This window comes from Pristiophorus japonicus, chromosome 15 (assembly GCF_044704955.1).
Source record: "Pristiophorus japonicus isolate sPriJap1 chromosome 15, sPriJap1.hap1, whole genome shotgun sequence".
Classification (NCBI taxonomy): domain Eukaryota; kingdom Metazoa; phylum Chordata; class Chondrichthyes; family Pristiophoridae; genus Pristiophorus; species Pristiophorus japonicus.
Window position 1 is genome coordinate 76,793,971 of NC_091991.1, and position 24,321 is coordinate 76,818,291.

Sequence of the window (24,321 nt, forward strand, 5' to 3'; positions counted from 1 at the left end):
AATGTTTTTCCGTTTCAAGTATATATCCAATTCCCTATTCCTTTTATATTCAAGAAGGGAGATAGAGCAAAACCTGGGAACTATGGATCAGTCACCTTAGTGTCAGTATTAGGAAAGACACTGGAATCTATACTAAAAGAACATAAGAAATTAAGAAATAGGAGCAGGAGTAGGCCATGCAACCCCTCGAGGCTGCTCCGCCATTCAATGAGATCATGACTGATCTATCACAACTCCATTTTCCTGCACTATCCCCACGTCCCTTGATTCACTTAATTTCCAAAAATCTATCGATCTCTGTCTTGAATATACTCAACGACTGAGCCTCTGCAGCCCCCTGGGGTAGAGAATTCCAAAGATTCACCACCCTCTGAGTGAAGAAATTTCTCCTCATCTCAGTCCTAAATGACCGACCCCTTATTCTGAGAGTATAGAAACATAGAAACATAGACACTTACAGCGCAGAAGGAGGCCATTTCGGCCCATCGTGTTCATGCCGGCCGACAAAGAGTCACACGGCTCTTGGTCAGCAGCCTTAAAGGTTACATATAAACCTATGAACAATGACGGAAAGGCAAAGAGCACCCAGCCCAATCAGTCCGCCTCACACAACTGAGACACCCCTTATACTGAAACATTCTACACTCCACCCCAACTGGAGCCATGTGATCTCCTGGGAGAGGCAAAAACCAGATAAAAACCCAGACCAATTCAGGGAGAAAAAATCTGGAAAAATTCCTCTCCGACCCATCCAGGCGATCAAAACTAGTCCAGGAGATCACCCTGGCCTTATTCGATTCCTTACAGTACTTACCTTATATCTGCACTGTCCAACAAAAGGTCATCCAGTCTAATCCCAATTACCAGCTCTAGGTCCGTAACCCTGCAGGTTGCGGCACTTTAAGTGCCCATCCAACCATCTCTTAAAAGTGGTGAGGGTTTCTACATCCACCACTCTTCCAGGCAGTGAGTTCCAGATCCCCACAACCCTCTGCGTAAAGAAGCCCCCACCCCCCGCAAATCCCCTCTAAACCTTCCATCAACCACCTTAAAATTATGCCCCCTCATAATAGGCCCCTCCACCAATGGAAATAGGCCCTTACTATCCACTATGTCCAGTCCCCTCAATATTCTGTTCACCTCAATGAGGTCTCCTCTCAACCTCCTCTGTTCCAATGAGAACAAACCCAACCTACCCAATCTGTCCTCATAACTAAGATTCTCCATTCCAGGCAGCATCCTAGTAAATCTCTTCTGCACCCTCTCTAGTGCAATCACATCTTTCCTATAATACGGCGACCAGAACTTCACGCAGTACTCCAGCTGTGGCCTAACCAAAGTATTATGCAATTTAAGCATGACCTCCCTGCTCTTATATTCTATGCCTCGGCCAATAAAGGCAAGCATTCCGTATGCCTTCTTAACCACCTTTTCACCTGGCCTGCTACTTTCAGGGATCTGTGGACAAGCACTCCAAGGTCCCTTTGTTCATCTACACTATTAAGTGGCCTACCGCTTAATGTGTATACCCTTTCCTTATTAGCCCTCCCAAAGTGCATCACCTCACACTTCTCTGAATTAAATTCCATTTGCCACTGCTCTGCCCACCTGACCAATCAATTGATATCCTCCTGCAGCCCATGACATTCCTCTTTATTATCAACCACACAGCCAATTTTAGTGTCATCTGCAAACGTCTTAATCATACTCCCTATATTCAAATCTAAATTGTTGATATAAAACACAAAAAGCAAGGGACCCAGTACTGAGCCCTGCGGAACCCCACTGGAAACATCCTTGCAGTTAGAAAAACATCCATCAATCATTACCCTTTACTTTCTACCTCCAAGCCAATTTTGGATCCAACTTTCCACTTTGCCCTGGAACCCATGGGCTTTAACCTTCATGACCAATCTACCATGTGGGACCTTATCAAAAGCTTTGCTAAAGTCCATATATACTACATCGTACGCACTACCCTCATCGACCCTTTTGGTTACCTCCTCAAAAAATTCAATCAGGTTAGTCAAACATGATCTTCCCTTAACAAATCCGTGCTGACTGTCCCTAATTAATCCTTGCCTTTCTCAGTGTGGATTTATCCTGTCTTTCAGGATTTTTTCCAATAATTTTCCCAACACTGAGGGTAGGCTGACTGGCCTGTAATTACTCGGCCTGTCCCTTTCTCTCTTCTTAAACAAGGATATTACATTAGCAGTCCTCCAATCCTCCGGCACCATGCCCAGATCCAACACAGATCCTCGATAGCAGTATCTGCATTGCCCCTTTCCGTTGTGAAAACAGATGCAAAAGTATTCGTTAAGAAACTTACCAACATCTTCCACCTCCACACAAAGGTTACCCTCAGGGTATCTAATAGGCCCAACCCTTTCTTTAGTTAACCTCTTACTCTTAATATATTCATAGAACATCTTAGAGTTTTCCTTAATTTTACTAGCCAAGAATTTCTCATGCGCTCTCTTAGCATTCCTAATATCCTTTTTAATTTTGCCTCTTAACTTTCTATATTCCTCTAAAGATTCTATATATTTAGCCATTGATATATGACATAAGCTTCCCTTTCTTTCTTCATCCTCCCCTGTAAGTCCCTAGACATCCAGGGGGCTCTCGAATTATTATTCCCAACCTTTTTCTTTAAGGGCACATGTTTGGCCTGTGCCCTCCGGATCTCCTCCTTGAATGCCTCCCACTGTTCCGACACTGATTTACCTACAAGTAGCTGTTTCCAGTCCACTATGGCCAAATCACTCCTTAACTTAGCAAAATTAGCTTTTCCCCAATTCGGGACTTTTATTCCAGGCCTATCCTTATCCATAACCAACTTGAATCTGACTGAATTAAGGTCGCTGGCACCCAAGTGCTCTCCCACTAATACCCCTCCAACCTGCCTAGCTTCATTCCCCAAAACTAAATCCAAGACCGCCCCATCTCATGTTGCGCGAGCTACATACTGACTAAAAAGGTTCTCTTGAATGCATTTCAAGAATTCCGCACCCTCTATATTTGTCCCAATCAATATTTGGATAGTTAAAATCCTCTACTACTACTATCCTATGGTTTTTGGACTTCACAGCAATTTGTCTACATATTTGCTTCTCTTTTTCCCTCCCACTGTTTGGGGGTCTACAATACACACCCAGCAGTATGATCGCCCCTTTTTTATTTTTCAATTCAACCCATATGGCCTCACTTGATGATCCCTCTAACATATCATCCCTCTTCACCGCTGTAATAATTTAATTAGTAGCATGACCCCTCCCCCCCCCCCCCTTTCCCCCCCCTCTCTATCTTGCCTAAAAATCCTATAACCAGGAATATTGATCTGCCAAACCTGCCCCTCTTTCAGCCATGTTTCTGTAATGGCTATAATGTCATACTCCCAAGTGTCTACCTGTGTTCTCAGCTCATCCGCCTTATTCGCTATACTCCTTGCATTAAAGTATATACCATTCAGCACAGGAAGACCTCCTTGCTTGCTACTTACTAAGCCTTGTTTCCTCTGTCTAACAGATTCGCTTTCTAGATTCTTGCTATCCAATTTCTGCTTTACTTCCTTCCCTATTGAATTTGTTCTCAGGTTCCCATCCCCCTGCCAAGCTAGTTTAAACTCTCCCCAACAGCACTAGCAAAACTCCCCACGACGATATTGGTCCCGTCGCTGTTGAGGTGCAACCCGTCCGGTTTGTACAGGTCCCATCTCCCCCAGAAGCGGTCCCAATGCCTCAAGAATTTTAAGCCCTCCCTACTGCACCAATTTTCCAGCCACATGTTTATTCTCTCTATCCTTCTGTTCTTGTACTCATTAGCACGTGGTACCGGTAGTAACCCGGAGATTACTATCTTTGAGGTCCTACCCTTTAATTTTCTTCCTAGCTCCCTGAAATCTTTCTGTAGGACCACATCCCCTTTTTACTTATGTCGTTGACCCCTGGTTCTTGACTCGTCAGCCAGGGGAAACATCCTCCCTGCATCTACCCTGTCAAGTCCTGTAAGGATTTTGTATGTTTTAATGAGATCGCCACTCATTCTTCTAAACTTGAGAGAATGTAAAGAAAGAATGAAAGACTTGGATTTATATAGCAACTTTCACAACCACTGGATGTCTCAAAGCACCTTACAGTCAATTAAGTACTTTTTGGAGTATAGTAACTGTTGTAATGTCTGCCTCGTCTACTCAATTGCTCCTCATAGGACAAGGAATCAGTCTGCTGAACCTTCATTGCACTCCCTCCATGGGAAGCATATCCTTCCTTAGGTAAGGAGACCAAAACTGTACACAATACTCCAGGTGCGGTCTCACCAGAGCCCTATATCATTGCAGTAAGATGTCTTTACTCTGGCATTCGTATATTTCTTGTATTTCGAATAAATTCCAAAATAGGACAGTACTCTTATACTCAAATCCTCTTGTAGTAAAGGCCAACATACCATTTGCTTTCTTAATTGCTTCTGTACCTGCATGTTAACTTAAAAAGAAAAAGAAGGGATAGAAGAGAATCTAGAGGCAAAAAATACAATAAATAGTCAGCATTAATTCGAAAAGGCTAAATCATGCTTAACTAACCCGAATTCTTCGAAGAGGTAATGGAAAGAATAACCAGAATACTGCAGCAAATGTCATACACTTGGATTTTTGAAAAGGCCTTTGTTAAGGTACCACACTGTAGGCTCATGACAAAGGTTAGGGCAGGTGGAGTCATAGAATCATAGAAATTTACAGCAGGGAAGGAGGCCATTTCAGCCTATCCTGTCCGCACCGGCTGACCAAGAGCTATCCAGCCTAATCCTACTTTCGAGCTCTTGGTCCGTAGCCCTGTAGGTTACGGCACTTTAAGTGCATATCTAAGTATTTTTTAAATGTGGTGAGGTTTTCTGCCTCTACCATCCTTTCAGGCAGTGAGTTCCAGACCTCCATCACCCTCTGGGTAAATAAATCTCCCTTCATATCTCCTCTATACCTCCCCCCAATTACTTTAGAACATAAGAAATAGGAGCAGGAGTAGGCCATACGGCCCCTCGAGCCTGCTCCACCATTTAGTACGACCATGGCTGATCCGATCATGGACTCAGGTCCACTTCCCTGCCCGCTCCCCATAACCCCTTATTCCCTTATCGGTTAAAAAACTATCTATCTCTGTCTTAAATTTATTCAATGACCCAGCTTCCACAGCTATCTGAGGCAGTGAATTCCACAGATTTACAACCCTCTGAGAGAAGAAATTCCTCCCCATCTCAGTTTAAATAGGCGGCCTCTTATTCTAAGATCATGCCCTCTGGTTCTGGTCTCCCCTATCAGTGGAAACATCCTCTCCGCATCCACCTTGTTCAGCCCCCTCATAATCTTAGACGTTTCGATAAGATCACCTCTCATTCTTCTGAATTCCAATGAGTGGAGGCCCAACCTACTCAACCTTTCCTCATAAGTCAACCCCCTCATCCCTGGAATCAACCTAGTGAACCTTCTCTGAACTGCCTCCAAAGCAAGTATATCCTTTCTTAAATGTGGAAACCAAAACTGCACGCAGTATTCCAGGTGTGGTCTCACCAATACCCTATATAACTGTAGCAAGACTTCGCTGCTTTTATACTCCATCCCCTTTGCAATAAAGGCCAAGATACCATTGGCCTTCCTGATCACTTGCTGTATCTGCATATTATCCTTTTGTGTTTCATGCACCAGGACCCCCAGGTCCCATTGTACTGCAGCACTTTGCAGTTTTTCTCCATTTAAATAATAACTTGCTCTTTGATTTTTTTTCTGCCAAAGTGCATAAACTCACACTTTCCAACATTATACTCCATCTGCCAAATCTGTGCCTCCAGATTGTTGACCCCTCTGCTAAGGGAAGCAGGTCCTTCCTATCCACTCTATCCAGGTCCCTCATAATTCTATACACCTCAATCAGGTCTTCCCTCAGCCACCTCTGTTCGAAAGAAAACAGACCCAGCATCTCAGCGGTCAAATAGCTGAATGGATAGTACATTGACAGGAAGGTAGCAAGCTGTGCTCCACAAGGATCAGTCCACTGTTGTTCAATATTTAAATGAATGATTTGGACTTAGGAAGAAGTACCTCAATATCAACAGTTACAGAAACCATCAAACTGGGGGGTTATAACTAACACTGAAGAAGAATGCCACATAGAAAACTTGCAGAGTGGGCACTTAAGTGGCAAATGAACTTTAACATAGATAAATGTGAGCTGATGCGCTTTGGTAAGAAAACTAGAAACATCGCCCACCCTTTAGAAAATCAGAAACTGAATGGGATAAAAGAGCAAAGGGATCTCCGCATACAGGTGAACAAATAGTTCAAAGCAGCAGCACAGGTCAGCAAAGCAATTACAAATGCTAACAAAACACTGGGACTCATTTCTCGGAGCATAGAATTCAAAAGTAGAGAAGTTATGTTAAACTTGTAAGGACCCTGGTCAGGCTGTGCTTAGAGTATTGTGCACAGCTCTGGTCCTCATACTGTAAAAACAACATCAAAGCACCGGAGAAAGTGCAAAAACAATTTCCAAAGATAGTACCAGAACTGAGAGATTACAGCTATCAGGAAAGATTGAATGGGTTGGGGTTTTTTTCCTTTAGAAAAGAGAAGACTTAGAGGTGACCTGAAAAAGGTCTTCACAATTATGAATGGGTTGGACAGGGTAGATGTGGAGAATCCAAAACTAGGGACCATAAATACAAGGCAATAATAAATCCAATAGGGAAATAGAAACCTCTGTACTCAGAGTGGTTAGAATGTGGAAATCACTACCACAGGAAGTGGTTGAGGCAACGAGCTTAGATGTTTTCAGAAGGAAACTGGACGAGTACATGAGAGAAACAGGAATAGAAAGATATGCTGAAAGGCTGAGCTGAGGTAGATGGAAGGGGAGGAGACTCATGTGGAGGATAAACACCAGTCCAGACTAGTTGGGCCGAATGGCCTGTTTTCTGTGATGTAAATTCGATGTAATTCTATGAAAAGTACTACTGAATCTACGTCCACCACCGTTTCAGGAAGTGCATTCCAGATCATAACATATGGGTGGCCTTCGCACAAAGCTGCCGTGGCAGCTAATCTTTCATTGCTATCGCGCTAACATTTTGACAGTTGTTTGCTTGTTTGTCTAACGTACAGTGCTCCGTCAGCTGTGGCCCCGGGAGAGTGACCCGACAGGTTGTCTGCACCAGCTACCACCACCAAATCACGGACGAGGGCGATTGCGACGCCGCTGAGAGGCCGGTCCAGGAGCAGGAATGCAGTACGCCCCCATGCCCCGGGACCTATCACCAGCACGACTACCCAGCGCACTTCCCACAGCATGACTATCCACAGCCCCATGTCGACTATCCCTCCCAGGATGTGGCCAGCCAGAACACGTGGAACAACCCACCAGGGGGGAGTCAGTGGAGAACCGGACCTTGGGGGGCAGTAAGTGATGTGCACAGCTTCAAGGCATTTTGTTTCATAGAATCATTTGTCAGTTTTGTATTTTTCTAAGGAAGATTTAAAATCTTTTTTTCTAGTAAACAACAATAATGCGGATAAATTACAAATGGCTGCACTAAGCCATCACCTAAAATAAAATTGGGGGTTGGAGGGGGAATGGGGGAGAAAATATAATAACCATTCATTGCAAGCAAGGCTGTGAATAAGGTTGTAGGCTTAAAGAGTTTGGTTTCTCATGTGATTTCAAGTTAAATGAGACTTTTGTGATCCCGTATTCCTTTTGTATAATTTGTATTTACATATGTAACAATGAAAATCTCCAGATCAGAATGAGAGTTTAACCTAAAAACTATTGTCCCTAATATAAGAGTTCAGCATTCATATGACACTCCTTGGCCTGCTGTTGTAACAGGCTTTAGGGCCCGAACTTGGTCGAAGCTGAGGCCCGCCCAAGTGTCACCCAAAGGACCGCCAAGAGACCAGGCGGTACTTTGCCAGGAAAATTCCTCTAAAAGATCGGCAGTACCGCCCTGCAGTAAAAAAACGACTGACGCCGCGAATCTGGGCGGCAGCAGGCGGGAGCTCCCAATCTCGGCGGTGAATGCAATCCTCGTCAAAGTGCCGCCGAGGATTGAGTCGGGCCCAGGGAGGGGGGAACACATAAAAATAAAAAGTGACACAAAAAAAACCACTGCAAAACCTTCAGGGGAGCCCATCCACCAAAATCGCTGAAAAGAAATAAAATAAAAGAAGTTCACTAACCTTTTTTTGCAGATCTTACTTACTTACCGTTGGAACCTGCCTTCTTGTGGCAGTCCTTTCCCCTGCTGCCGCCGACTCCGGCCCGGAGGAATCTGGCAGCTCGGCGGGCAGGAGGACACTTACGCGCCCTGCGTGCTTGCGGCTGTCAGCGGGCGGTTCCCAGCGATCCTCCCCTCCCGCCAGTGGGAGGCCTAGAGTAAACTGGCACCGAGGGGAGACTGCCCAAAAAACTCCTTGGCAGTGGGCAGTAAGGCCATCAAGTTCGGGCCCATGGTGTTTGAGCTAATATGGCAAAAAGTAATTTTTAGGCTTGCTTATATTCCACTTAAAATGGAACAAAAATGACGAAAGGAATGCATGGGTGGTTACTTCTACGGTTCTGCACTGCCGACGGGGAATCTCAACTGCTGGCAGTGCAAATCGGAAAGTGAGGCACGCACTGCCCAGAACTTTCAACTGATGATTAGGTGTCAGCCTTGGCTCAGTGGCAGCACTCTCACCTCTGAAACAGAAGTTCGTGGGTTCAAGCCCCACTCCAGAGAACTTGAGGATGTAATCTCGGCTGACACTGCCATCTCTACTCCCTGAACAAGAGAGTGGACAAGTTCCCGGCCCTGGACCAACACTACTCTTTAGCCAGCTGCCAGGAGTTGCGTGAGGGTGGGTCGATGTTACTGACTCCCCGATTATTCCTGCTTCTCTGTGTGGACTGGCAGCTTGGTTCCAGCATGTGCTTTTCTTGCCAGTGCAGCTAAACTTAAGAGTTCAATGTGCGAGTGCACTGGGCTAGGTCAATTGAAAATTTCAAGACTGAGGATAATAGATTTTTGTTAGGCAAGGGTATTAAGGGTTACAGAAACAATGTGGGTATATGGAGTTAAGATACAGACCAGCCATGATCTAATTTAATGGTGGAACAGGCTCAAGGGGCTGAATGGTCTCCACTTGTTCCTATGTAAACACAGTGCTGCAAGAAATGAATGATGAGTCCTTCCATTGTAAATTAACCTCCAGAACTGGGTGGGCTCAGAAATTGTCAGGCACTGCTTTTTCTTTCACAATAGCAAGTGACTCTAAAAGCATTGATAGAAAGCTGACAAACTGGCTTCTGCCTAGAAATACAGACATAGCAAAGATAACCATTTGGAGGGATTTTGGACAGAGAAGCACTCGTTTGAGACCCCTTGGCCTATCCTGAATATCTCATTCACAGCATCGTCCCTTTTCCAATCTACCATGCCTTAACTGGTTGACTAAACAGGTTGCAAAAACTATAGAGCGTATTCATCTCCATTTCTGAAAACCACGTTATACTGAAGCCAACGTTATCGAATAGGAGAAAACGTCCCCACGTGTGTTTATGCCAAAGGGGTAATTTTCCGAGTTCATGCTAATGGTGGGAAGCTGGCAATCCCCACACCCTGAAATCGGAGGTGCACTGCCGTGATATTCCATGGATAGAAAATTATGGGTGGTGTGCACCACACTTCCAAGATATGCCGATCAGTGGATTTGAGTTCCCTCTATCAGCCTAAACATGAAAAATGGCATTCCATCTGTTTCTAAAACTTCAGTAGGCAGGTCTTAAGTTCATATGGAGTAAGTATCCATCTGATTGTGTTGTTGCTTTCAGAAGAGCTCAGCCATTGATTTACAACCCTAAAACTTCAATGGTTTTCCAGAGTTACTTATTGACAAACAAAATATTTTAGTGCTCAAGCACTTGCACAGGTGGATTTCAGCGGCGAGTGGTAGTCTGCCAAGATGCGGAAGGACGTACTGCCAGCTACTGTGACGAGAGAGCGAAGCCGGCAGAGACCAGGCACTGCGATGCTGGAGCCTGTCCTCATTGGAACTATGGCAACTGGGGCGAGGTACGTAGTCTGAGAAGCAAATTGCAGTTTCTCAAAATTATTTAATGATTAACTGTTGTGTTCATTGTGCTCCAAATCATTTCAGCTCCATATTGAAGTACTTGATATTTACAGTTTAGATTTTCTGAGCGTTACTTTTAGAGCGGAACTCGATTGATCTCAATTGCCACTTAATTATGCGAAGTGTTATCCATACACGCTCTGGTCTCCCTCAGTTACTCTTGTACTTGTGCAGTCATGTCCAAGTGGTTAAGGCGATGGACTAGAAATTGGTTGTGCTCTTCCCACATAGGTTCGGCTCCTCCCGACTACTTTCAATGTTTGGCTCTCCAGTACTGGAACCCAGCATTTAGAAATTCACCAAATATTCCCACAGAATCTCTAATCTAATCTTGTGCTATTAAAATTTACTTATCCTTTATACTTTCAAACAGTTCCTTGTGTACAGCCAGGAGGCATGTTAATTAAAAGATTTCCCTTTCAGTGACATCACCTACTTCCTGTTCTGTTGATGGCGTTAATGGGGAGAGCTGTATTCCATGCCTTTTTAGTGGATTCTGCACAACATCCTCTGTAATGAAGAGAGATATCCAGGCACTCATTTATCTTAGTCATGATTTTCTCTGATGTTTAAAGTTTTAAAGCTGCTGAGCTTCACAATCGTGAAATAGCCTTCAGCTGCCTCGGCCCTAAGCCTTGGAATTCCTTCCCTAAACCTCTCCGCCTCTCTACCTCGTTCTCCTCCTTTAAGATGCTCCTCAAACTTACCTCTTTGACCAAGTCTGTCCTAATATCTCCTTATGTGGCTCGGTGTCAAATCTTGTTTTATAACGCTCCTGTGAAGCGCGGTAGGACGTTTTACTATGCCAAAGGCGCTATATAAATGCCAGTTGTCGTTGTTGTAGGTGACTTGTGTTGTGCGTGAAACAATTATGGATTCTGATAGCAATCTATTTGCATTGTGCTCTTAAAGACTGTATTTGATCATTGTAATATTTTGTTTACAAGCAGAAAAATAAATAAAGCTGGTCACTTCATAATAAAATTCTATAATCAGAAAACCAGTAAAGGCTTTAGTTTATTGCTAATAGCTAATTGAAGTGTATTAAAGGGCAACATTGGCAACCTGTGTGTTGGGGATGGTGGATTTAGCCTGTTGAAAAGCGTACACGAGATTAATGCCCATTTAGCTGCAGTGCCCAGTTAACCTATTGTTATCTGAGTTCTCATTATGGTTTCCGATTGTTGTGCAGTGTACACAGCCATGTGATGGTGGCACAAGAACAAGACTGGTCATCTGCCAACTGCCACATGGCCAAAGACTGAGTGACCAAAACTGTGACATCTTGGAAAAGCCTCCAGATAGGGAACAGTGCAACATGCATCCTTGTCCTGGCGATGTTTCATGGCATCGAGGACCATGGAATTCGGTACGATAGTATTCTCTTTCTCTATTTCTATAGAATACCTACTCAGAATCATAACACATTTGTGCTTGATTGCAGGGAGATGTAATTATTTTTGTTCTTGAATGTAACATAAGCAATAATCACACACTTAATTTTTTATGAGGAGGCGGGAGGGGTTAGATTGCAAATTGTTGCCAGGGATGCATTCCATGTAGCTGTCTCATTTTCAGGTCACGAGCAAAGATGGTGCTTTATGATATATAAAAGGCATTATTAAAGTCCAGTTTAATAACAGCCTTTGAAGAATTTGGCTTCAATAGCCACATATGCCTAATTATAGAACTAAGTCGCTGGCTGGTTTTAGATGTAGATTGGAAGCATTTTTTATACTGGAAAAAATAATGGTAATGTATAACTGGTTTTCCATTGGTTTCACTTGGTTAATCAACCTGACTAATTTGTAAATTTGTGTATAGGGAGTTTTTTTAAATAGCAATGGATCAAAACGGCATCAAATGAAAACCAGATAATTTGTATAATAGGAAGTGTAATTTTGTACAGTCTGTACCCTTAACGTTTGTTTTAATGATGAATCCAATGAGGAAACTCTTCTAGTTATGCACATTTTTTTTAATGCTATTTTTCTGACGGGTGCTTTTAATATCCACAGACAGACTTTAGGGTCTGTCTGCAAACAACAACAAGAACAAAAATTGCACAATGGAAATGATGTGGGATTTGCTGTAATAAACCCTCTTCTCATTTCATAATCTAATGCAATGTAATACAAACCCAGATTGTATGTGGATGGCTGAATATTATTAAAGTAACTTAGCTGTATTACCTTATATATGTAAAATAATTCATATGGAATATGAGTATTTATCTCATTATTGATGAACACTCTTCCGCTGGAGGTTCTCACCACGGAGCTGGATTCCATTCTTTGGGCCTGTTCCTTGTTGATAACCTCCAGTCACAGTTGGTGGATGCTCCATTAGCATCAAAGGAAGAGATACCATATTGTGATACATTAAAGGCAGTAGGCCATAAAACTACATACAAAAAAACTGTAAAACACCATAGTTACAAAGTTGTATACTAACTATTGAGGGCACGCTGTTTCGTGATCCACTGAAATGAAGAGAATCAGATCAGCACTACAGGGAATATTTGTTTTACTCCATTGAAAATGACTCGGTGACTGCGAGTTTAATTGCAGTTACTGGTTTGCAGCCATTAACAGATTATTACCTCCAAACATGCTGCTCCAGTTTCAATAGAACAAATGGCAAAATACCTCCATTCATTTGTGATGATGCAGCTTTCGATCTACATTTGTTGCCGGTGTTGTGAACAGTCTAAACCATGGCAACGCTCCGCACTGCAGCATCACAGGCAACTGTCCGTTCCATTAAACTAACCGCAGGAGTCTGACACCTTTCTTTTCCCATTTTACCTTTTAAGGTATACAGGGGCAGCGTCTCAAATCCGGCTGTCCGAAAATCGCAATTGTCCGAAAACCGGGTATTTTTGAGAAAATCCCATTTGATATTCAGTAAAATAAAATCCGGAATTATTGTCCAAAAACCGGCGGGCCGGACTAGTTATCGGTTTTGTCGCTATGTTTTAAATGGCGTGAGATCGGTCCGAGCCTTGCCAAATGACCCTCGACCCGACCCGACCTGACCCACGGCACCATTAGTACTTTGTCAGTCATGGTAGCTTTATCGCAGGCTGCCCTGCACCCTGCCACCTGCTCCTCCTCCTCCCCTCCCCCCCCCCACCCCGCTCTGGAATCTTCTCTCCGCCTCCCGCCGCCATTTCCCGACTGGTGGCACTGCGCACACACGAGACTTGTATTCCCGCACCAGGCCCCCGCAGCGGAGTGTTCTGGGTAAAAAGCGCCGCCATTGTCTTCAATATTTATTGTGTCCGAAATCCGGAAAAATCCGAAAACCAGCACGATCTCGGTCCCGAGGTTGCCAGATTTGAGACGTTATACCTGTATAGTTTTATGACAAATATTGTATATTTACTTATACAGAAGCCGGGCAAGCAGTTGTATATGTTGTAGCCACAATTATTTGGTTTGTTTATATTGGTAAAGTCAGTTTGAGCTATGGCTGTGGCAAGCTTTAGAATTCTCTCACTGGCAACTCAACATTTAAACTTGGTGACCAGTGTGCCATTACCCCTTTAAATATTGTCAAATAAAATGCTTTAAAAAGTGCTTCAGCTTTGCTGTATTTGTATAGACTTTGATTCTCTAAGTAAATTAAATACATTTTTAAATCAAAAGTCAATATTTTCATTGAAGTTTTGAATTGGTTTCTTCCCAATCCCATTCTTTTTTTAATTTCCTGACCCCTTCCCAGCATCCTTTTAGTACATCGGTTTTATGTTCATTTATAATCCATAGTTTTGCCAACCCTCACCCTGAGCACAGGTAATCATCAGCACAAGTATGTGCTTTTATAGATATGTTTATCTGATTTGCCAACTTTCTTTACAAGAACCCAATCACCATCCCTTATCGGAATAACCAGTAGTTTGCATGCACTTTGACCATAGAGTATGAACTTTGCTCTCCTCAGAAATTAGTTTTATTTTCTCTTGACCAGACTGTTAGAGTCCTTTATGGAAACTGAGTGATCAGTCTTAACTGGGAAGGGCAAGAGGTGCTTGTGTGTGCTGCTGTGCAGAAACCAACCTCTAATTATCCAATCATGGGCCAGCATTGACGGAGATCATGGGGAACTCAGGCGGACTCATTTTATTCCTCCTGAATGAAGGAAGAAGCACGATATTGGCTGGCAACAGTGGAGATCTTTAGGGATTGGAGAAATATTAGTAAGAACTGGCAGTGGTTGTATGTGAGGTGCAGGCAATTGCTTTTAAATGCCGATCTTTAGTTATTTGAACTGGAGTAGGAAGTGCCACTTTTTCTCATATTCAGCGAGAGAAGAACTAAAAGTCGCAAAATACTGCAAAGTGATGAAGCTGTTATTTTTAAAGAAAAGGCATAATTTTCATGAAAATAAATTTGAGCAGCCTTCTGGTTTGCTCCCACACATGACGATGTGGGTTGCGACATCGTTTCTCTTGTTTTGGATGGAAATGCTGCGAGGCTCTCCTCACTCCGAACCAAAACGATTGGCAAAATTATTTTCCATGAAGACGGTGTTCCTTTAAATTTTATTCTGTTCAGCCAATGTAAACCACTTGAAAAAGGCACATTGTCCACCAGGTATCGTGTTCGAGTGAGCAGCCAAAGCCATGTTCCCTGTCAATAGTGATTTGCAAATAATACCTGTGTTGATTCAACAAGGATGATTTGCATTTTGATCTGCTTTTTTTGTCAGTTTGTTCTGTGTGTCTCTCGTCAAACAATGTGACCGTCTGTTTTTTGTTTGCTAACATTCTTGTGTTCACTATACAGATGTTGTTTTGTTGGCCTGTGCTGCTATTTAATATACTTCTCATTTTCTGTTACTTGTGAATTGTGACACATGATTTGCCTAACACATTCTGAGCAAGACCTCCAAGGATAAGCCCACCTTTGCCCATCTGAAATAACTAATAGGCTAAAATGAACGGGTTACAGTGAATGCTGCATCATCAGCGCTGAAGACACTTAAAATCCTTTGTTTAAAGTGTATTTATTTTTGCATTCTTTCAGTGATAATATTTATTTTAAATGACATATGGAAAATAATTACTTTGTTCACAAACTTATTTTCAAATTGTAAAATATTAAAGAGTACAATATTGTAGAATCTATCTGGTGTTTTTATTATGGTGTAAACATTGTAAATCTTCCATACGTGGTTTGTTGAAACTATTCTCAATAGATTGTGGACTGCTTATTGCTCATCGGTTTGGCCCATGCTTCAACTCCGAAGCTGATTGCCTGCAAGCAATTTTTCTTTTATTGGTCTTTGATTACAGCATCCTGAGTAAAAGTTTCCACTTTATGAAATATTATTTAAAGTACATTGAATTTTGTGTAAAAAAAAAGTAATGCAGAATAGGATAATTGTGACTTGCTAATTGGACTCACTGATAGAAATGAACTCTTCTAATTTCTGAGACCATTGCCATTAAGTAGGTCCCATCAATTTACCTGATGGTATGTACAGTGAAAGTCAGCTGCTGTCTCTGAATTATTCCTTGAGCAAGAATGTGAACCATTGTACTAGTCTATGAAATAGCATGACGCAGGTTTATACTCATTCCCTTAACCAAACCAATTTGCTTTACCAGAGGACAGCAGAGTAAGCAACTCCCACTCATGTTCTCGGGACACGCTAAAGGGCAGCATTGGTCTGAGGCCTTGGTGCACATAATCTGCCCACTGTCTTATCTGGGTAGTAAAACAGCCTCCTTCCAACATTAACCCATACGAACTGTATAAAATCCAATATATCCAGTGATCCTGAACATCATTTGTAGATTTTTTGACTTATTTAGTAGTCTCTTGGTAGGTTGGTCATTTAATACTCCTGTTTCCATTTGGTCTGAAGTCTATACCATCTTGCTATGCACTGAGACCTTTTTAGTAGTGGTTCCTTATTTGCATTCCAGTGCTAGATTGTTGATTCTTCATGTGGCAATTGTGATCTGTATCTGGGATCAGCAAGTAGAAGAATGTTTCTTCTGAAAGAAGTAATTACTATACCATCGAGCCGCAAGAACAGTCAATCAGGAAAATATTTCAGTGTTATGTCTGGTCATTGAATACCATAAATAAAATGAGGTTTGCATCCCAATATACTTCATAGGTTTACCACTGAATCCAGTATTTGGTAATATTATAGAGTAAACAGGGAAGGTACGTTGATCAGCTCCAACTAACTGAAAAACAAAACACAGAATGAATCTCGAGTGTGTAGCACAACCATTGGGCTCATGGGTTATCTGTATCCATTGTTATGAGATGGTTTAACTGTCAATAAACTATAAGTAGGTTTATTGAAGGTATAGCACACTTTATAATGGCAGCCAGTAATAAATCTCTATAAATAAACCATGGTTGCAACTATTACCTATGGTTTATTGAGAAACAAGAGCTTCAATAACTTTATCGAGGTTCAGTGTTGTTAGACTTGTAAATGATGTGATTCCAGATATAGGCATCCATTTGAGTGAAAGTACAAGATTGTAGCTGGCTAGTTATGAGGCTAGATATTGTTGAAGGGATAGAAGATAAATAACGCCTGTAAAGTAGGTTTCTACACTCTTCACTCTGTGTTGGTCTTATTAAAGCAATCAATGAAAATCTTATACTGTTTTACAAAGATGAGGAATTTTAGGCTTTACACTATAATTTTGCCCAAAGCAATTAGAAGAATAAGATATATCCAAGAACATTATAATTTGTCAGGAAATATTTTCCATTTTTCTCTCCTGTGATAAGACCAGATATTGGGATCGATTCTACAGTGCTGTATGATGGGAAAGCAAAAAACAAAGGTTATAGTGAGCCTTGCACCAATTCCTTTCTGGCCTGCAATCCTCTATTGTTTTAGAGCGTTAAAGTGGCTGTGCCCATTTCCTGTGTGAGCCTCATTAAAGCCCCAGATTTAAAGCAGCGATATTTAAAACCACATCTAGCACAATTTAATGGTATTTGTGCTGGGTTTGCTGTTTTTTCTTCGTACACCCATCTGGAATGAAGCCAAGGGATGGTGTAAAGTAAATAGCCTTCAGAAGGATTAAAAAAATAATATTGAAAACATTTTTATCATATTTATGAAATTATTATTAATATATTATTTTATGTGGAAAAAATTGCTGCCCATTTTTCCATTCCTTAAGGTAAGTTAATTTTTAAAGTGTCTCAAACAGCATATTTCATGATTGAGGTAGCACAAGATGGAAGAAAGAATGCCAGCGAGATCAGCAGGTTCCCACTATTCTGCCATTCTTGCCACACCTATTTGTCATTGAACAAGGTCTTCAGTTTGCTTAGGTCAGCCAGACAAAGCTTTGCCAAATGCAGCAAAGGCAACTGCAGCAAACTTGCAACATCGGGACTGCAGCACCAGTGGTTGGCAAGATCACTACTGCCCTCAGTTGTTAACCTATGGCTCATTTCTGGTGAATACTGCATAGCAAGCACTGTATCAATTAAGTAGTTAACTGATGTTCAGTTTGGCTGACTTCTGTCCAACCTGAAGCCCTGTAAAAATGTGACTATGGCAAGGCTTTTATTGAACTTTGCACCTTGATGGTGTGCCCTGCTGGAGTATGGCTATGTATGAGATGCAGTGATAGAAGTATACAGTTATGTGAAGACTTGGTATGCGGAAATAGTAAATGTGGAACAGATTAATATATGCACACTGTGGAATGCACTCAGTATGTGGTACTGTTTATTAGTCTTACCTTGTCAGATCCCTTAGAGTAAATGGCAGTGAACACTGGGCACAATACCTGCAGGTACCGTGCCCAGTGTTCACTCAGACTGCCATCTCCTCCGAGGTCCCCTGGGGAAGGTGCACTGCAGTGCCAAATCAGGCAAGCCTCACCTGACTTGCCCAATACAGCAGATCTCCAATGTTATCAGTTGTCAAACAAGGAGTCAAGGACAGTACCACTTTGCCATTTGCCCAATAACTTAATTTGTTGACTCCACATTGTGCTGTCTGTTCTTTTGTCAGTTCTTCCCCTGTTCCCTGTATGCAGCCACTTATCTTTAAGGGGCCAAATGCCATTGATTTTGAGTGGCACCTCTACAAGGGCTTCAGCAGGTCCTCCTTCATTATGCTTGTTGCACAAAGCTCAAGCAACGAAGTGACCAAGGTCAGTTGCCTCCACACACTCCAGGGCAGCAAGGCCGCGGTTGCAGATCAGTGCCATCTGTGGTATGGAGACCTCCAGCCAGTTTGCATCATAGGGATCGGACTGCCAGCAATCAAGATGGCTATTACCCGTAATTTTTCCACCTTTGTCTCATCTATTGGATCATCTGCGTATCAGTCAATATGCTGTCCACACATATCAAACAGTTGACTGATGCATTGGTTAGCATTGCCAATATATCATCTCATTTTCCATTGAATATCACCAGGACAATGACTGCTGTATTTCCCAAAATAGAAGGGGTCATTGATGGTGGCCATCCAGGCATCAGGTTCTTGATCTTCAGCCACACCACTTCCTCACCTGCGCATTGTGATTATACGAACATACGAAAATGATGGGCAGGAAACGACCAGCTAGGGCATCATAACTAGGGGCTTCTCATCACCCCACAGCTATGCAATCGCCTGGGAGCAGCAAAAAACCCAGAAAAATTCATGGCCAATAAAGGCGAAAATACCCTAGAAAATTCCTCTCTGATCCCTCTCAGGTGATCTAAACAAGTCCAGGAGATCACATGGGCCATGTGCTATCTGTAAAGCCACTTACCTCCGACATGATGTGATATCTGTCCCAGTCAAGAGCTAGTCCAGCTCGCTCTTGAAGGCAATGCAGAAAGTCAGCACACACCTACCACATAAAAAACAAGATTCTCCCAATCCAACCTCCTAAATCTTTGTAACCGAATTCCCCAGGATGTGTGTAGCCAGTGTTAGCAAATGGTGAGAGAGTCACTGCTGTTTTGTTGGCTCTGCTGTTTCTAGTCTACAAATGTTCGAATGTTTAGCTACAGGGCACACTTTAAAACAGCACTTGCGTTGCTGTGTATTATGTGTGATGTGTGTGTGGTTGTGTGCATGCCTGTGTGGAAGTGAGTGACAAAGTATAAGAACAGGATGGTATTACCTTGAGCTTTACCTGCCTCTCACTCCCTCCAAACTCTTGTATGCCAGAATGGGTAGCTTCCTCCAGTGAAATCAAAGGCTTGTAACTTGTGACCTCTCCTTCCATCCAATTCTGTTTCTTTGTATTATGTGCTGACTTGTCATATTGGCTGTGACACAGTCTTGACAGGTGAGTTGAAGGAGCGCCTTCATAATGACATGTTGGGTTGTCATTTGCTGGTATATGGGATGGGCAACCTGCAGCCCTTCCAGTATATCTGTAAGTGATGTAGGTACATATGAAGCCTTTTGAAGATATTATGGGGCGAATTTGCCCCTCGCCCCGATTGGGGGCGTTGATCTTCCGGGGCCGGGACTTTTATCAGCTGACCCGAAAGTCCCACCCCAGACGCAGAATTGGACCGATTGCCCCTCAAAGGAAAAGACGCTGTCTCCGGCATTCCGCTTCCTCTAAGGGGCGCTCCCGGGACGGCAGTGTGGCGCTGAGACCCGCGCTTCGCGGATGCTGCACTGAGCACTAACGTGCTACAGCATCCCTCCCCTTGGATGACATTTCTCGGGAGGTGAAAGCGACCTCCTACCCAAGGCAAAAACTGCCTTGCCACCCAGAGGCGCTAAGGGGGCTACGAAAAGGGACAATTTTTCCCCCCAAGTCAGCAAATCTATCAGAAATAAGTTGCAGCCTGAACGTGTGTCCCCTGTTGGAGTGTGGTAGCAATCAAAGGGCTATAGGGTTGGGTGAGAGCTCAGTGTGGGCCAGTAGTACATGTAGAACAAGTTGATAGGCAACACTTTGTGGCATGCCTACTTGGCTCTTTCACCTGGTGCGTAGAAACGTGGTCTGCCATTGCTTCGGCAGGTTCCTTAAGGTATGACATCTTCCGCATCTCTTTACAGGTCCTGTGAGGGCCAGGCATGTTGAACTGCTGTCAGCTGGGGAGAGTACCCTGGGATACCTGACAGGGCATTCCCCTCATACAGCAACACCCTCACATCATCCTAACAGGGAATCCTCCACATACAGCAACACCCTCACACCATCCTAATGGGCATTCCCCTCATACAGCAACACCCTCACACCATCCTAACAGTGAATCCTCCACATACAGCAACACCCTCACACCATCCTAATGGGCATTCCCCTCATACAGCAACACCCTCACACCATCCTAACAGTGAATCCTCCACATACAGCAACACCCTCACACCATCCTAACAGTGAATCCTCCACATACAGCAACACCCTCACACCATCCTAACAGTGAATCCTCCACATACAGCAACACCCTCACACCATCCTAACAGGGAATCCTCCACATACAGCAACACCCTCACACCATCCTAATGGGCATTCCCCTCATACAGCAACACCCTCACACCATCCTAACAGGGAATTCTCCTCATACAGCAACACCCTCACACCATCCTAATGGGCATCCCCCTCATACAGCAACACCCTCACATCATCAGCTACCAAACAGGGCATTCAGATGCTGTGCTGCTCCATCCGTTCCTGATTGACCCTGTTTCCTGTTTCCAGATTTATGATGACATTCACTGTTTTTGGCAGCCATCTCTTCTGCCCCATGCAGCTTTTAGGAGACAGAGAAACAGCTGAAAAGCTTTTCCAGTCTTTAGAATAGCTGAAAAAGAATTTGTGTGTTTTTTTTAATGCCCACAGCCTTATGATGCACTGGGTCTTTTCCCCTCCCCCCACTTTCCCCCGGTCAACCCAACTCCCAGTGTCAGGCCCAGTCCAGCCTGTGAGCTCCCTTGAATACAAAATGAGGGACAACCCTGGAGGATCCGACTAGCTCGGCTATTTAAGGTTTGTGTGAGTGAAAAGCTTGCAGTACTCTGATCCCGCTGCTACATAGAGTCATAGCGAATCATAGAAATTTACAGCACAGAAGGAGGCCATTTCGGCCCATCGTATCCGCGCCGGCCAACAAAGAGCTACCCAGCCTAATCCCACTTTCCAGCTCTTGGTCCGTTGCCCTGTAGGTTTCGGCACTTCAAGAGCACATTTTTTAAATGTGATGAGAGTTTCTGCCTCTACCGCCCTTTCAGGCAGAGAGTTCCAGACCCACACCACCCTCCAGGTGAAGACATTTCCCCTCAAATCCCCTCTAATCCTTCTATCAATTACGTTAAAGCCATGCCCCCTGGTTGTTGATCCCTCTGCTAAGGGAAATAGGTCCTTACTATCCACTCTATGTAGGCCTCTCATAATTTTATACACTTCAATAAAGTCTCTCCTCAGCCTCCTCTGTTCCACAGAAAACAAACCAGCACAAGGACCAGAAGGAACCCTTATATATTTCAATAATTGAGCAGGTTTTTACACTAGAAGTTCCTCCTTTATCTGTTAGCTCCAACCAAATGTTATGGGCATGTTTAATGTGCACAAGCTGGACTTTTTTATTTTTAAAATACATATTTCTTTGAACATGTCCATGCTTAATTGAATGCTGGGTAAAGGTAGCTCAAAGTTAGATGGTTACAATTCTGCTTGCGATAAACAAGGACGACTAATCTTTGACTAGAACAAAGATATTTTCATTTAATACTGCTTTCAAGGTGCCCAACCAAAATGTATTATGATCTGATTAACTGAAGATAATGCTGAGAGAAAAGATTTTCGGCTGGATTGCCGGCCCTGAGCAGATTTAGTTAGCATCTTGTTTTGTTCTAATACAATGTCAGCTGTGGCTCAGTGGGTAGCCCACTTGACTCTGAGTCAGAAAGTTGTGGGTTCAAGTCCCACTCTCGAGACTTGAGCACATAAGTCTAGGCTGGTGCTCCTGCTGAGGGTGCACTGCACTGTCAGAGGTGTTGTCATTCAAATGAGACATTAAACCGAGGCCCTATCTGCTCTCTTGGGTGAATGTAAAAGATCCCATGGCACTATTTTGAAGAAGAGCAGGGGTGTTATCCCCGATGTTCTGGCCAATATTTATCCCTCAATCACCATAACAAAAACAGATTATCTGGTCATTACTACATTGCTGTTTGTGGGAGCTTGCTGTGCGCAAATTGGCTGCCGCGTTTCCCACATTATAGCAGTGACTGCACTCCAAAAGTACTTCATTGGCTGTAAAGCGCTTTGAGATGTCTGATGGTCTTGATAGGCACTATATAAAATGCAAGTCTTTCTTTTTTTTCATTCTTTTACCAGAATCTTTGATCTTGTCTCACACGTCTAATGATCAAGGGCCAGAAGTTGCTGCCTAAATATCCCCACTGGCCAACTGTATAATTTATATTTTGAATGCTCCAAAATTTGCAGCAATGGAAACACTGCAGTTCTTCATGACTCAAGTGGAGCCACTTTCGCGTGGCACCAGAAGCAATAATAAATTTGGAGCATTAAAAGATTGCTATTTTTAAACTGACGTGAAATCACAAACATGCTTTGTTGGTTTGTGTTGAGATCCAGGCCCTGATTTTATGGTAGGGGGGCATCATTCTCTATGAGGGGCCTGGGCGAGCAACAAGCTCATTTGGTGAGGCCCGGGGAGATTTTAACTCCTGACTCCCACCCCGAACCCGGCAGAAATCACTACCTGGCCGGTGGGCAGGCGAGAGCAGGCATTGAGGCGGCAGGAGATCGCCACCGGTGACCTGTTGGACCTGTTGGAACGGTCCCCAACAGTCAGGGGTCATGGGTCGATCAAGGGAACCCTGGAGCAGGAAAGGCCCATGGTTTCCCTGTGGGGCCCGGGGGGGGGACACTCCTATTCTTCCTGGTCCACAAGAAATCTAGAAATGTTTTTAAAATGTACTGCTTGGATCTCTTCTGGCCCACAATCCAGCACCTGGCAAGTTTGGCCTGGTAAGGAAACCATCACTGTTCTCCCCACTCAGAGCTCCAGTTATGATAGCAGATCGGGACCCCCCACCCCCTCCCAATGATGTCATTGGAGCTCAATCTGCATATTTAAAGAGGAACCCTCTGGCTTGGGACGGGTGTCCTTGCCGTCTGCTCACCGCCCCACTGTTACCTTCCGAAACTTAACTAAGGCTCTCGACCAGCGTCCGAGCTGATCGGATTCACTCCCCCCCCAACTGCCTCTGGAGCTGTGACTGGTGCCTGCAGCTCACCGGTAATGAACAAGTGAGGTCGGCGCACCTATTTGCCATGGTCCGGCCTAGTGAGACCCATGCAGCACCGGCAAGACACTCCGATTCGGGAGCCATCCAATTCCTCGGTCCAAATGTTAAAACTGCAGAACAATGGTGTGAAGCACATGAAAATTGTGTGTGTATGTGGTGTTTTGTGTGTGTGTTGTATGGTGTGTGTGTGTGTGTGGGGGGGGGGGGGGGCGGTGGTGTGTGTTGTGTGTGTGTGTGTGTGTGGGGGGGGGGTGTGGGGGGTGTGTGTGTGAGCGGAGGGTGCGTGTGTGGGGGGGGTGTGGGGGGAGGGTGTGTGTGTGTGTGGGGGATGGTGTGTGCTATGTGTGCATGTGTGTGTGTGGGGGGGGAGGTGTGTGGGGGGGATGGTATGTGCTATGTGTGCGTGTGTGTGTGTGGGGGGGGAGGTGTGTGGGGGGGTGGTGTGTGCTGTGTGTGTGTGGGGGGTGGTGTGTGCTATGTGTGCGTGTGTGTGTGTGGGGGGGGAGGTGTGTGGGGGGGATGGTATGTGCTATGTGTGCGTGTGTGTGTGTGGGGGGGAGGTGTGTGGGGGGGTGGTGTGTGGTGTGTGTGTGTGTGTGGGGGGGGGGGGAGCTGTGTGCTATGTGTGTGTGTGTGTGTGTGTGGGGGGGGAGGTGTGTGCTATGTGTGTGTGTGTGTGGGTGGGGGGGGAGGTGTGTGTGTGTGTGTGGGGAGGTGTGTGGGGGGTGGTGTGTGCTATGTGTGCGTGTGTGTGTGTGTGTGGGTGGGGGTGGAGGTGTGTGCTATGTGTGTGTGTGTGGGGTGGGGGAGGTGTGTGCTATGTGTGCGTGTGTGTGTGTGGGGGGAGGTGTGTGCTATGTGTGCGTGTGTGTGTGTGGGGGGAGGTGTGTGCTATGTGTGCGTGTGTGTGTGTGGGGGGGGAG

At 44.1% G+C, this 24,321-nt stretch overlaps 1 protein-coding gene across 3 annotated transcripts in view; it reads left to right on the forward strand.

The window, feature by feature from the left end:
• LOC139280864 (A disintegrin and metalloproteinase with thrombospondin motifs 20) overlaps positions 1-24,321 on the forward strand; it is a 551,188-nt gene that overhangs the window by 342,906 nt on the left and 183,961 nt on the right. For all 3 annotated transcript variants that reach the window (XM_070900621.1, XM_070900622.1, XM_070900623.1), the window contains 3 exons: positions 7,154-7,447; positions 9,940-10,101; positions 11,355-11,531. In XM_070900621.1, the coding sequence (XP_070756722.1) occupies positions 7,154-7,447; positions 9,940-10,101; positions 11,355-11,531 (633 nt within the window). The remainder of the gene's footprint in view (positions 1-7,153; positions 7,448-9,939; positions 10,102-11,354; positions 11,532-24,321) is intronic.